We start from the raw sequence: 14,786 nt of genomic DNA, 5'->3' as shown, positions 1-14,786 counted from the left end.
TCAGTGCTCCCTGTTGGCAACAGGACAGTCTTGATGGTAGGCATCTACCGATGTGTCTGTTAGTGGTCTGGTAGTGAGGATTTCGCTTCGTCCTCTGTTTAGACAGACAGCTGAAGGGAGAGTGAAAATCTAGTGTAAGGTAGGAAAATGACTTGACAGAATCAGGTCTGAAAAAAACTTAGTAGACTCATTGATCATAGTCCATTTCAGTGGAACTAAACGTATATCTGTCCATGCCAAGAAGTCCACATATGATCTATAAAAGAGAATACGTGGTTTGTAAAGAAATACATAGACAAAACGTCATATCCTATAGGTTCGTCCTTGTCCTTAATGGCAGTTGGTATGCAGATTAAATAAGGATATAATGTCAATTTTAATCATTCAAAACATATTACTGTACAATCCCACAATGCAACAGTCTTTACATAAAATACATTTGAATGCTAAGGCCTCAGGCTCCTCATATGCATCCATCTAGATATGAGTGGCCACTCCCCAACAAATGGCCCACCCACATTTTCCCTTAGAAAAATCAGCAATATTACTATTATATTCTTATTATGAATTACACACACACACACACACACACGCACCCCCCCCCCCCCCCCCCCCCCCAAACACACACACACAATCATTCAGACCACAGATGCCAGGGAGGTGACGGAGGTCACCTTGTTGTCCTCCGCCCAGGGCTGTAGGTTCTGTAAGGCGTACAAGGAGGAGTTGTGCAGACAGAGGGGGTCCTGCTGCAGGGGCTGGCTCAGGGTCTTCTGAAAGGCCTCCTGTTGGAGCTGCAGCATCAGACGGTTGGCCTGCTGTCTCTCTGCCTCGCGCTCCTCGGCTGTCTGTCTCCTGGTTCCACAGTGGGGAAAAGGGCAATTTCAAAACAGTGCCTAAATATTCATACAGTATGTCACCATAAATACTACTTTCAAATGCAAAAAGCCAAATACTTCCTGAAATACAAGTATTCAGTCCACGACAAAGTGATAATGTATTGTTAAAAAAAATAGATAACCTGATTATTTTACTTCATTCTTTTTGACCCTTATTTCCTTTGGATTACCATTATTTAATTTTCATGAAAACAATGATGTATGTCATTCTCACATGGATATTATACTGTATGTATTTACATGTGATTGTTAGGCCTGCATGTGCAACAGGGTCAGAAAAACACCTCTAAAATGCTGTTTCATACACACCATCCTCCTTTCATTAGCCACACGTTATTGCTAACTACATTATCTTAATCCGATTTCGTTGCTGTTCATTTGATCATATGCTTGTTACTAGCGTAGCCGTCCCACAAATACATCCTTCATGCACATCCTATCTTCACACTATGGGGAAATACCATAAATCACACCAAAACTAGCTCAGAAATCAGGAAAGTGAGTTAGCCAATTCCCTGGTTATTCATGATATGCCATCTAGTCGTTCTGTTTTTCATCTGTGTTTTGAATTTCAGAATTCAACAGAGATGCAACTAAAATACAAACTGTACCATTACATTTAATTGTCCTTCAAACAGATCTTGATGTTTTCTATAGAAAACATGGCCCTGTGTCGACACCTTGCATACAAATACCTATTGAAATAAGATCTCAGGCTTTACTCTTACACCTGGTATTAAAATGTGTCGTGTGCCAGCTTTTCCCATATCAGGTAAAGGTCCACCAGATCGGATTACAGGACACATTTTAATGCAAGGTGTGCCAGAGCCTATGAGTCAAGATGACTCAGATAAACAGGAACTACTTCTACATTCATTCCCTTTAGGTCCTTGTTTGACATCAAGGTTAAATAAAGGCAAGGTATTATTATTTGATAGTCCACTCATTTATTTCATATGACCATGAAAAAACAGTTTGAGTGAATTAAGGGAAGAGTTTTTGCCATGGACAATGCACTCAACTATTCAGACTAGTGGGTCAGTATTGCTTTTTTTCCCTTTATTTAACTAGGCAAGTCAGTTAAGAACAAATTCCTATTTTCAATGACGGCCTAGGAACAGTGGGTTAACTGCCTTGTTCAGGTGTAGAACAACAGATTTGTACCTTCTCAGCTCAGGGATTCAATGTTGCAACCTTTCAGTTACTGGTCCAACACTCTAACCACTAGGCTACGCTGCCATCTTTGGACAGACCTTTCCAGAAAGCCTTTAAAGAACAGGGCTAATTGTGCTTGGTCAAGGGAATTGGCCTCTAAAAACAAGTAGGAGCTAAGCTAAGCAAAAAAAAGGTTTCACTGTCACAACAAAAAAATGGGCCAGGCACATTATCAACCACAGGAATATAGTATATTCATATAACACATCAAAGTTTGCTCACCACAAGCAAAGCAATTCACATACCATATTTAAATGGATGCACAGTTGTTACTTTGTGTCACTTCCCGCATCAGTCTAATGTATCATAATGCTTCAGTCTAATGTATCATAATGCTTCAGTCTAATGTATCATAATGTTTCAGTCTAATGTATCATAATGCTTCAGTCTAATGTATCATAATGCTTCAGTCTAATGTATCATAATGCTTCAGTCTAATGTATCATAATGCTTCAGTCTAATGTATCATAATGCTTCAGTCTAATGTATCATAATGCTTCAGTCTAATGTATCATAATGCTTCAGTCTAATGTATCATAATACTTCAGTCTAATGTATTATAATGCTTCAGTCTAATGTATCATAATGCTTCAGTCTAATGTATCATAATGCTTCAGTCTAATGTATCATAATGCTTCAGTCTAATGCATCATAATGCTTCAGTCTAATGTCTCATAATGCTTCAGTCTAATGTATCATAATGCTTTAGTCTAATGCATCATAATGCTTAAATCATAATGCAGCAAGTACAATGGACAGCAGTTTTGATAAAGAATATCTCCTTTCTTGAAATAATGAATGTCATAAAAGAAACCATTAAAAATGCTTTACCACTGAAAGTGTTGAAGAACGTCTAGAAGTTTGTTGCTGTAATGGGTTGCTGTAATGTGTTGCTGTAATGTGTTGTTGTGATGTGTTGCTGTAATGGGCCCCTACCTCCATTTTGTCCTCCTGTTCTGGAACCAGGTTTTGACCTGTGCGTCCGTCATCTTCAGGGCCTTGGCCAGGGTGGCGCGCTCCGCTGATGCCAGGTATTTCTGCCGGTGAAAGCGTTTCTCCAGCTCGCAGATCTGCACTCGGCTGAATGAGGTACGGGGCTTTTTTCTCTTGGGTGGTGTCCGGTTCTGATAGGGGTGGCCGATGCGCCGGGTCACGGAGAAGGGCGAAAGGGCTGCTGAGAGAGAGAGAGAGAGAGAGACTATGTTCATTTTTCAGAGACAAACTGTGGTCAAGCAAGAACCTTCTCTGACATATTATACCTTTGCCATAGATTTAGTATGCATGATCACCTGTGTATATTTTATGGGGGATTTTGTTGTCCTTCCCTAATTCAACTCAATATTCCAGCATGTATCTTTTTTTTTTACCAAGAATTAGCCAACATTTAATGGTTCATCACTGGCTATTACCCGTTGTAATATGATTGATTACAAGGTTAAAAAAAGGTCCTATATTCATGTTTTTCTCATATCTAATGCATATAGTACAAACGGTACACAGAGTTTTGTCCTATGGACCTAAGCATTTTGGTATTTTAACATCCCTGATGGAAACCAGGAGAAAACCAACCAGGCCAAGATGAAAGGCACATTTTAAAGAAGACCAGGGAAGTGACTCACCTGGACAAGTACCCTTTCGAAAGGGATAGTCTGCAAGTGGGCCAGTGTCTCGCAGGTGAGCGAGTTCAGGGTAATAGTGTTTGGCTAATGTCTCCATAGAGCTCCAGGTAGGGACCCTGCCGATGTCCCCCTTGGGGAGAGGGCAGAGGCCTGGCAGGGCCTGGGGGGCTCCTGGCCTCCCACTGGGGTCTCCTGCTTGTCTGTCCTCTGCCTGCTCCGCTAAAGAAAGGGAGACACAGTCAGGGACCCATGTGGAGCTGTGAGGGGCAGGTGGGGGTACTCAGGAAGTACCCTCTTATTGCTTTTATCTCAGATGGGGATTGTCATTTAGTACAATAAGTGCCTTCAGCTAATTGGTTAGGCCAAAAGTATCACATTTGGTTTGATGCCAGTTCATTACAGTCGGCTATCTAACCTATCCAGTTCTACATAGTAACTTAGGTGATCTGTACAAGCTACATTTGTTTACTTTTTTACTCATTAAAACGTAATACCTAAAGAAAAGTAAAATGTTATGGTAAAATATTTATACCATATTGTCTATTGTGTCAGGCATGAGTAAACAGAACATTCACAAATGTAATATAATATGTTTGGATATAGAGCCCTTTTCAAAACCTATACCCATCTACATCCATAACATGTAAAACAGCCGTTTCTGTCGAAGGGAATCAGGAGCAGGCTTCCTTGTTCCTCACAAACTGTTTGCCTGGTTGTCTTACAGTATGTTTATTGGTCTAGTTCTGTCTGAGAGCTCACCAGCAGCCAAACTGCATATAAAACATCTCCATAGGTGCCCTGGGGGACCAATGCTACTGTGTTGAGAATGTAGTAACCTGGATTCAGTGTGAACAATCTAAATTCATTTTCCACTGAGGCACTTTGGAGATGAGATGAAACACTAATGAAACACAAGCCACATAATGCACTCAACAATCATTTCAAATCACTCTCAACCTCTCTGATTGGTTATAAACATCAACGGCAAACAACAAATGATTCACACATAATTCAAAAATATATATATTTCAAAATGTAAATTGGGCACATTTGTAATTGAATTGTAAACACTGACTGCAAGTACTTTGGAAAAGGTATTTTTAATCTAGAGAGGGTCCAACCCTTCTTTGCCTGAGGATAGAGATGAATAGGTCACACATTTGGAGTAAGCATGTCTGCTCCAGGCTCAACATGCAGGTCTGGGTACAGATAATACCACATTAGACTTCTATTTCAGGCCATCTGTGGACCAGCTAATGGACCAGGCACATACAAGCACGTTCACATGCAACCGAAGAGTAACACGCAAACAGACTGCCACCCAGTCAAACTTGCTAAAGGGCACCTTCAACCTAACTTGAATTCTGACATAAGATTTTCTGAATAAACAATTAAACCATATGAAATGTAACAATATTCCTATGGATGATGATTGACTGATTCATGTCACAGTAGAACAAAATACATCATTCCATAGGTTTTTATTTGAGTTTGTCTGTGATGTCCCTATTTATGACCAGCTTCCAAATAAAGAACCGAGTGTGTGGTAGTATCCCACTAAATGCAGCAGTGTGCCAAGAGCCCAGAACACACCTGTCTGTCATCAAAACCTGCAGCCCTTTATGGAACAAGGTAGTTAGTTCAATTTAGCCCTCAGCCTCTTTACAGTAATAGTCGTTATAATGTGATGTGATTGCGTTTAATAATCAGCCCATATTACAAAATACATCAATAAGTTCTTGTCCGAATGTTTATGCATGCACAGAAAATTACCACAATAATGTTATTCATTGAAGATATACTGTAATTTCCCATAACTGGGCAAGACCAAATATGGAGAGAGTGGTAGACCAGATTTCCCTCAAAATCTCAAGGTCGCTGAATTTCACAAACCAGAGAAATCTTGTTATGTATTTCACTTCATTCAATAATTGTATTTCATTTTCACTTGAATGTTGCATAGAACATTTTCAAGAACACATTGCAGGAATTGTTCTGATGTATTTTGCTCTAAGGGATGACGACGGAAATGGTGGAGAATACAACATCTGATGCCTGGGTAATATGATTTAGCATAAGCTATAAAAAAAAATATTCTACCTTAGAGAATATGGGCCCATAATAAAACCACTTATACCTAATAACACATTTCTGTGACAGCGCCTCTCTTCCCCACTGCGGATATTACCTGTGTTGCAATCTAATAAATATATATAAAGGATTCTAACGGAGATATTGAAATATAACATGAACATATTGCTATTTATTACACTATGAGACAAAACAGAGCCACTTGCCCATGCAACACTGGCTGAGAATTGAAGCAACTTCCCGAGAAATCTGTCCAGCTTTCCCCATCAACACCACCATTACTGCCGCCATCTTTAAATAAATGTATTTGCGGGGAAGATCATTATTTCTGACAAAGATAAAGCACTGTTATATTAATGCAATGAGATGTATAGGCATAATCTTACCTCAATGTCTATTATGGGACCTTACAAAGGTACAGCAAGCAGGTACAATGTAATCACTTCGTATTATACATTGTACATACAACGGTAGTAGTATATGTTAGTGGTTGTGTAATTACATGGCATTAATGTATTTTATGGTAGGCTATATAATGTTTTTGCTATAGACACTAATCAGTGTCCTAATGCTAAATTCTCAAAATACATTGATTATTGCCGGTATGGATGCCATTCATTAAATTACAGTTACCTTACTTTAAGATTATAGTGGGTATTTTACAATATTTTACCAGTTTTTATGGCAATACATGCAGATATTGTAAAAATGAAAATACCTCTGGGCCTACATTTCGATTTGAAGTATCCTAGATGCCCATTTCTCCAGAACTTAGAGCCATATTAACAACTTTGTTTATTGACTTGATGGGAAAAATCAGTTTATGCACTTCTCTGCTTCATTAACCTGAAAACTGCCAAGAAGTCAATCAACATAGATACATGTGTTATTCCCTTTCAGCGCCTTCCAATATGTTCAGATACATACAGTATGTCCGGTCTGTTGTGAATATCACATCTCCAATCGTAGGCCTGTTCGCTGTTTCACTTGCTTTGACACTTGCGTGAAATTCAGCGCTGCAATCCAATATGAGAGGGAATTATTTAAAAAAGGAGAGGTCTATTTCAAGCATCCAAAGAAACGCTTTACGGTTTCAGATATGAATTTAGGTTAAGCCAACCGAACAGACTGCTGAGCTAAGTCCATCCAGCAACTAAGAGTTACATTTTATACCATATTTCTTACAATGTTTATTATTTTTAAACGTGGAAATACAATTTGCCCCTTATGCTACAATAAAAAAGTATTAACTCAAATGAAAATCGATGGGAGTGGGATTTAAAAAAATAAATGTCTCAAACAATGTTGACAAATGGCTACACTGTAATATCCTACTTTAAAGCACTTTCAATAAATCTCAAAGCATAGGCATTTGTCTCAAATGGTGATCACCAATGATAACAAAAAGTGATCACTTAAAAGGAATGTCTTGGTGGATGGTTGACGATGAGGCTATAACCAACACCAAAGATAAACCAAATGAAACAAGTGGCCCGTTGTGACTATGAATACAATTGATAAGCATATTTACATAATATATTTTACAGTTGACATATCGCTCTCTGGTTTAAATAATTAATTAGGAAAGAACATCATTGTTAATATTTAATGCGAGCCAATACATAATGGTCTTCATTTCCATCTTCATGGTGGTGACGTCATGCCAGGAAAACTAATTTCTCGGCCGCGTGGGGGTGAGGTTATGGTCATCGTAGCCTAAAATATACAGGCCATCGAACTGCCAGCCCGTCGAATTAAATTTTCATTTGCACGGCAGTTAAGTTACTACTAGCCCTTTCTATAATACTAAAATGAAATGAAATGTGAAACAGTAGGCCTATGCTGTAATAGGCCTATCATGGCCCATGCAACCCTTAGTGTTGTTCATTTTTCTATTGGCTAATCGAAAACACCCGAGCCTATGTGAAAAGGATTATGACATAAGCGTAACATATTTTGATCTGTCTTGCTTTTGCTAGGCCTAATATTTGAGGAATTGCCACTTTTCCAATATCCTAAAACGCGAGAAAAACGTTGGTCAAATGATTCCGGACCTGCAGACCTATACAGTAGGTCCTATATTCACAATCACAGCCACCATACTTAGATTACTTCTTCTTCTTTTTGTAAATGATATAGATCATTAATTACACCTGCCAATGTCATAGAGATATAGAAGCGTTTACAATTTTACGTAAAGCATTTGAAATATTATCCAATTTACCTTGACAGCCCAGTGGTGAAGATACAAAGTCAATTCAATGGTTTATGGGCGAAATAAACTACGCTAAATGTTTAGATGTCATACTTCAAAGTTTGTTAAGAATTTGTCACGATTCTTTTCCCTTTTTTGTTTTCTTTCAAAGGGTCAGTTAGGCTGGACGTAAGACTGGATAATTGTTCAACACTGTGTTGAAGATAGTTATATTAAAACAAGACAGCGTTTATTCAATAGACCTAGGACACGAATTGCGTTGATGATTTGCATTTATTGGCATGATATTCAACGCGGAAAGGGAAATATCAAATAACCCCGTGAATGCTAAACACACAACAAAAATAACATGCTTGTCAGGTGTTGATAGTGACGGTGTTGCTATCTTCTCTCTATTTAGTTGGGTGTATACACAACTATAGGCCTATAAATAGCCCAGTAGAGTCCAGACAAAATTATTTAGGTAGCCCACCTGCAGGACTGCATCCTCAATGACTTGCCGTAGAATGAATCGTTACATTTAGATCCTATTATTGGACGAAGCTATAGGCCTATTTGCCGCAATGACTTAGACAGAGCTACTATGCCTCAAAAAGTAAACGTAATAATGATAACTCTAGCTGTTTTCATTATAGTAAATTGTTATATTGTTATTAGACTGTTACAATAAGCAATAATAATAGCCTATAAACAACAACAATACTCACAGACATAACAGTTCATCTATTATGTTTTATTATAGCCTATTGACACTGATGTTGCTATTATTAAACCACACTTGGATGGTGTTGAATGGTACATTTTATATTCAGAAATAAATCAGGTGTTCTGCATTTGGAAAAACAGTCATCTCTTCAAATCATGTCATCCATTTTGTATGGTGACCTATTCATTTGATTAGGATGACGAGGGAATTTATCAACGTTATCCCCTCCATGCATATGGATTGAAAGCCGCAATCTTAACGGTTGACATTATACCCATATAATTATACAAATGTACATAACATAAATTATTAACAATACCTGCAAGTATTCACTTGCCTTTTAAATGAACTAATATGATATAGACAGGACTTGATGTAGATATGGTTTGATAAATGAGTCTGTCACAAAATTGGCTACCATGCCTTCTTAAAAGTCAAGATGCTAAAAACAAAATCCTAGGCATATGCCATACTTTTAAGGATGTGGGTTAAACTGTCAAACAACAATTAAAGGTGACCTTTTTATGAATTCCATTTAAGTTTGGACCTCCTTTCCACTGGAAAATATTTAATGTCTATGGAGAAATCCATGAAGCAATAGTCCCATTTTGTGACAGAATTGTAGTCTAAATAAACATAAATGCTCAGAAATGTGGGTGAATCTTACCAGTGAGTCTGTCTTTTGCGAATCTTCTACTGCTCTCCATCCACGGGAAGGTGAAGTTGGCCGCATTTCCCATACTTGTCATTGAAGTCACTGAGGGGATGCAAGCCGCGAGGCAAGGCGGGTGGCTAGGAGGTGGCGGATTCGGTGGCATGGGTCTGTGAGCTGGTACCCTGATAACACCACCGGCGTTCCCTCCGTTTACGTTAACGTTCATGTTCATGCTCACATTCATGTTCATATTCACGTTATAGGAACCAGCGAGCCCAGCCGCCATGGAGCAGGCCGGGTTATAGACGCTGTTATAGCCATTGGTGTAAACGTTCGTGTAATCCGTGTCGCTGGTTCGGTTGGGCAGCATGCAGCTGCTGGACGGGTCAGTGCTGTTCAGTATCTGGTCTATTCCAAAGCTGATGGGCTCGTGTTGCTGGTGTGTCTGGTTAACCTCTTCAATCCCAGTGTTCTCCATTGCTGTATTGATATTAGCGTCTCAAAACGACTCATATGTTGATTTTTTTTAAAGTATGCTCTATATTTGTTTTCCGTGTTGTCGCAGTATCAGGCGCATAAATGATACCCACGTCTGTGTTCAGGTTTTTTTTAGCCTAAAGATACTTCCTTGAGCAGTGCGCGACCCACACCAACCGAAGCGTTGCCATTATCTGTCCCGAAGACATAGATACGGAGTAGGCTAAAATGCAATGTTAATAATCCATCGGGATAGATTAGGAGTCTTAAAATGCATATCCATCACATTGTAGTATGTCCTTTAACATATTTGCTTGCACATATCACAGTAATCGATATAGATTAATAGCCTTATTGGTCATGTAAAATAGTTAACCAGACTACTTACAGCCAAATCCGCAATTTGAGAAATTCCCAAGTTCCTTTGAAGAGGATACTGGTGCCCTGTTCTGGCATTATTATTACGACATGTCCAAAAGCAGAGGGCATTTGCGACTCAACCTCTTCGTATCAAAAGATGCAGCAAAATGAAGTGTTAACTGTGCTAAACATGAGTATTAATTGGAAAAGATTGCTCTGTTACAGTGCGTCTTGAAGTGATTTCAACAGCTGAGACACCCCTTCTGCCTAAATCGTGCCATTCGGTCATCCATTGGCCCCCGCATTTCCAGTTAGACATTGTTTTGTAGCCTGCTCCCTTCTCTTAAAGAACCCGCAGCCAATTTCCAGTAGCAGTCCAAGTTTTTCTGTGCTGTATGACATATAGATGACATATAGATTACAGTCTATCAAATGTATAAATGTGTTTAATTAGGCTACGTAGGCTATCACCAACCTTAATCCCACTATAAAAAGATGACATGAATAACTGCCTAATAGATATGGACTGTCATGCATGATGGAACTATGTTTAATTGCTATGTAACTATGGATTTTACATCCCTGTTTATTGCCCTTTCATTGTATGCCTGATAGCAGTCAAATAGCCTAACTCAGAATTTCAACTAATTTACCATTAGGCCTATGGAAATCGCCTTATTACACACCATTAACACTGTACATCAAGAAGACAGCCGTTAGTGAGGTGGGAAGTTGGAGTATAGGGCAGGCTGTTTAATCATGATTATGACAAGGTTGTCTTCTTCCATCAGCGTCATGCAAGTAGAAAAACATATCTCGGACAGAAAACTGGGAATCTTGCACTTGTGCATGAACAACTCAGAAAGACATAAACATGGTCCCGCAATAAGGCCTATTCAATGGAACGTTTCATAAAATAAATGAAGATAGACTAGTGCATGGATATTAGGCCAACATTATGCCAATAAGATCCATTATAGAATACTGGCTTGCCTTTGATAATGCAAAACACAGTGTTGATTGGCACAAATGATTTAACCTTTCTCTGCCTGAAGCAAGAGGACGGATTGCCCAGTCTAAATTTAATAAACATGAAAAATGACTCATAATAAAACTGCAACACCGGGAAAACGAATTGATTATATGATCGTTTTATTACGGACTTATTTCAGCTTCCGTGCGAATGAAGATATTTCTCAACTGCTCAAACTGGCTAAAGGGAATCATAAAAATCAATTGTATGAATTTAAAGCTATATTAATAATGGACGATGACACGTGAAGCGACAATAATGGGGGTAGTGTAAACCTTTGTTTGTTTTTAAATGTGATCGAATAAAATAAAGAGGGGACGAATATTTTGGAGAGCCATCATTGGAAGCGCGTAAAATTGAACGATATTGCTGTTAAACTGCCTAACTGTTGATATCACCTTGGCGACGACAGGCTATGCCACTGGACATGTGGGCGATGGATGCGTCATTATGGCTAAATTAATGTGTAAAACGTCCATGATGTATCACACAACATATCCAATTGGTGACATAATGGTTATTGGAGAGGCTCTCTCTTTCGTTCTTCACAATGAAACCTCGAGAGCAAAAGGAGGATGTCTCGCTGAATCTGCGCGAGCATAGTAAGGTGGCATTTTACCCCGCGACAGTTAAATCTACCCACATGCAGCATAGTGTGAATTAGCGGAATGAGCGTAATGCAGGTCTATGATAAACCTTGACAACGATTTTGATTGACTAAAATAGGCTTATTGTATAGGAATGGGACACGTCATTGCCTTATAGGCTAATTGATCATGCCAATAATTGATGTAGTCTTGGCTCATATGTATTGTAACAGAACACTGTAGTCTGATTGACTTATCTCAATTATAGATTCATCTGTTACATTCTACCCTCCTGGACGCGTTTATTATCGAGGAGGGACTCATTGAGAAGAGTATGTGAAAAGCATTCATAACTGCATCATTTCTTTGCCCTGTTATTGACTTCAATTAAATGATCTTTCAAAGAGCCTAACGGTGTTCATTGACGGTCCAGTTTCTTATCTATAGTCCAGCGAGTTATAGTCACTAATGAAGGCTGCGTTTACACAGGCAGCCTAATTCTGGTTACCAAACAAAAATTTGGTTTTTGTCCTAGCACTACACAGCTGATTCAAATAATCAAAGCTTGATGATAAGGTGATTATTTGAATCAGCTCTGTAGGGGGGGGCGTGCACACCTTGGGGTCTCGGGGACCGAGTTTGGGAAACGCTGGAATAAGGCTACTTGTGTAAACACAGCCCTGTTAAATACAAAACACATTCGAATGAGGCAACATAATATAGCCTTTAATTATGTCTAGTTTCTCATATGTTCTAATTATTTTGAACCTAAGAAGCTCTCTCGTTATTGAACCTGACAACGTGAGCCTACCTAACTTGTGTTTCATTTCATTACGTTCATTACCAGCTCATACTGAAATGAAACTAATCATGCAGGCAAAACATAGTTAAACCTGTATTTTCTAACACAATCGAATAATCCACAAATAAGACCAAACAATGACAGTTTCGAAAAATTCGAATAAAACTCAAAGCCAACATTTTTGAGCAAGATATATAAACAATAGGCCTAAACCGTAAGTGAATTAAGGTACATTAATAACACGTGAAACTGTGAATGAAGCATTTGCCTTCAGAAAAAAAATCACTGATATTTCTGTTAAACTTGGACAAGGATTGCATCATATTAAGATTTAAACCAATTTAATCAACCTCTCCCTCAAATGTGTGTGCGTCCCCGCCCTCCTCCTTCGCAAGCTGCTCTCTGCGTGCAATCCCCTTCTCAAATGGCAATATGAAGGCCCTTAGCTGGTTGCCCAGAGGCGATGTCTATGGCGGCTTCCATGCAGCCGGTGATGAATCGTTATCTCCAGGCTGTGTTGCTCGTCTGGGTAATAAAGTACCAGCAAAGCACAAACAAACGGAATTTGTCACAGTTGGTTCCCCGATATATTATAGTGACCCCCCAACCTCTGGCGTGTGCAACGTTTCTGAAAAAGGCTTCAAGAGATTTGCAAACAACTGCGATAGTTTGCACAAAAAGGAGCCATATAGAAAGTCAGTCCTCTAAGAAAATGTCAAATTATGATGTAAATGCTGCAGTAAAGGGCAATAAAACAATATTGTGAAAAAAAATCGTCAAATTGGAACAAAAACAGGCTTTGTGATCATTGTAAGGGCACAGGCACTTACTTGTCTACTCGTTTTAAGCTAAAGGTATATATTATGTGCTGTGCACCAGTCACCGATGGCTGCTGATGCTGTATATTAAGTCTATATTCTATGATATTGGTTATTCATACCTTGACTCATTGCATTTGTAATAATCATCATAAAGCAGACAACATATTCATAATTAGTACAAAGGTTTATCTTTAGGTTCTATTAACATAATAATAGGCCAATAACAGCCTGCACAGACTGTATAATAATAATAGCCTGATAATAATAATGTATATAGCCTATCACTCAATAATTATGTTGTTATATTGTTATTATTATCACTTTGCTGTTACGTCTATTCTTATAGCCTTTATTTTCGATAATCACAAGAAAATAGAGAATATGATGTTGTTTAGCTTTGTTATGGCGAAGGAAAATTGAAGAAAAGCGCCTGCATTGACTCCTGTCACTCAGGCAGGCTCGCTCTATTTGGTGCGTCTGTTCCAAAGCTCTCCACTCGAGGATGTCGTGCATTACGCTGATGAGCCTGCATGTCATCCCGAACCATTTGCATTCGCTAGGCTCTCTGCCTGTTTTGCTTTCTGCTGTAATTAGGTTGAATTCAGACCAGATAGAATTACATTATTCTGCATTTCGAGCTACAGTCCTTGACTCCCAGCTCCCCGGGGATAACCTGGCGCCTCCTGCCCAGATCAGACAACTGTAACCGGACTTAGTCGACGGACCACTCTGGGAAAAAAAGAAAAACGCTGAGATGCAGGCTCTTCAGGAGTATTGAGAGACCGTAGGCTACAAGAAGCAGCATGGCTCAAGAATCTTGAATAACGTAAATTGACAAGGCCCTGGAAAAGGTGACTTTTGCTTCACTAATTAGAAGAGGATAATTATGGCCTATTGTTACTGTCTCCACAGCAATATTGGGATGTAGGATTTTTTTTGTGCAAATTATTTTCACTCGTCAAATTGCATGAAGACTGCTGTAGGATCTGTAGTGGTTATATTGTTTTAACATTTCATGCTTTAATTAAAAAAGTATTCAATTATTATTATTATATAAATGTATGTATTCATATTATTACTAGGCGTGTTTTTATTATTAAGCTATCATTGATATTAATAATAGCCTATTATTATTGCTACTGATGTTTTCTAATACAGCTACCAACATTGTTTTCCTCATCAGAACAGTTCATCATTGTAAAGTAAATCATTTCCCACTTTTCTCATCTTTCATTAAAAGTAAATAAAGATCTTATAACTTGAATTGCAGATGCTGGTCATTTAAGTGTTTTGTTCTGAAACCTGG

At 38.6% G+C, this 14,786-nt stretch overlaps 1 protein-coding gene across 1 annotated transcript; it reads right to left on the bottom strand.

The window, feature by feature from the left end:
* Window positions 1-638: 638 nt before the first annotated feature.
* Window positions 639-9,878, bottom strand: LOC139365996 (T-cell leukemia homeobox protein 3-like). The gene is made up of 4 exons (XM_071103068.1): window positions 9,413-9,878; window positions 3,734-3,952; window positions 3,051-3,288; window positions 639-855 (listed from the first exon to the last, which is right to left on the bottom strand). The coding sequence occupies exons 1-4, from the start codon at window positions 9,876-9,878 to the stop codon at window positions 639-641; spliced, it is 1,140 nt and encodes a 379-aa protein (XP_070959169.1).
* Between the last annotated feature and the right edge of the window lie 4,908 nt (window positions 9,879-14,786).

Source organism: Oncorhynchus clarkii, chromosome 14 (genome assembly GCF_045791955.1).
Source record: "Oncorhynchus clarkii lewisi isolate Uvic-CL-2024 chromosome 14, UVic_Ocla_1.0, whole genome shotgun sequence".
In the NCBI taxonomy this organism is placed as follows: Eukaryota; Metazoa; Chordata; class Actinopteri; order Salmoniformes; family Salmonidae; genus Oncorhynchus; species Oncorhynchus clarkii.
This window is presented reverse-complemented; position numbering and strand designations above follow the sequence as displayed.

What these genes read in the sequence shown, in the direction of transcription:
- LOC139365996 (XM_071103068.1), bottom strand. Translation starts at nt 9,878, where the DNA reads ATGGAGAACACTGGGATTGAAGAGGTTAACCAGACACACCAGCAACAC. An exon ending in CGCAAAAGACAGACTCACTG is followed by an intron (nt 3,953 to 9,412) that starts GTAAGATTCACC and finishes CCCTTTCTTTAG; the next exon opens with CGGAGCAGGCAGAGGACAGA. An exon ending in TCGAAAGGGTACTTGTCCAG is followed by an intron (nt 3,289 to 3,733) that starts GTGAGTCACTTC and finishes TCTCTCTCTCAG; the next exon opens with CAGCCCTTTCGCCCTTCTCC.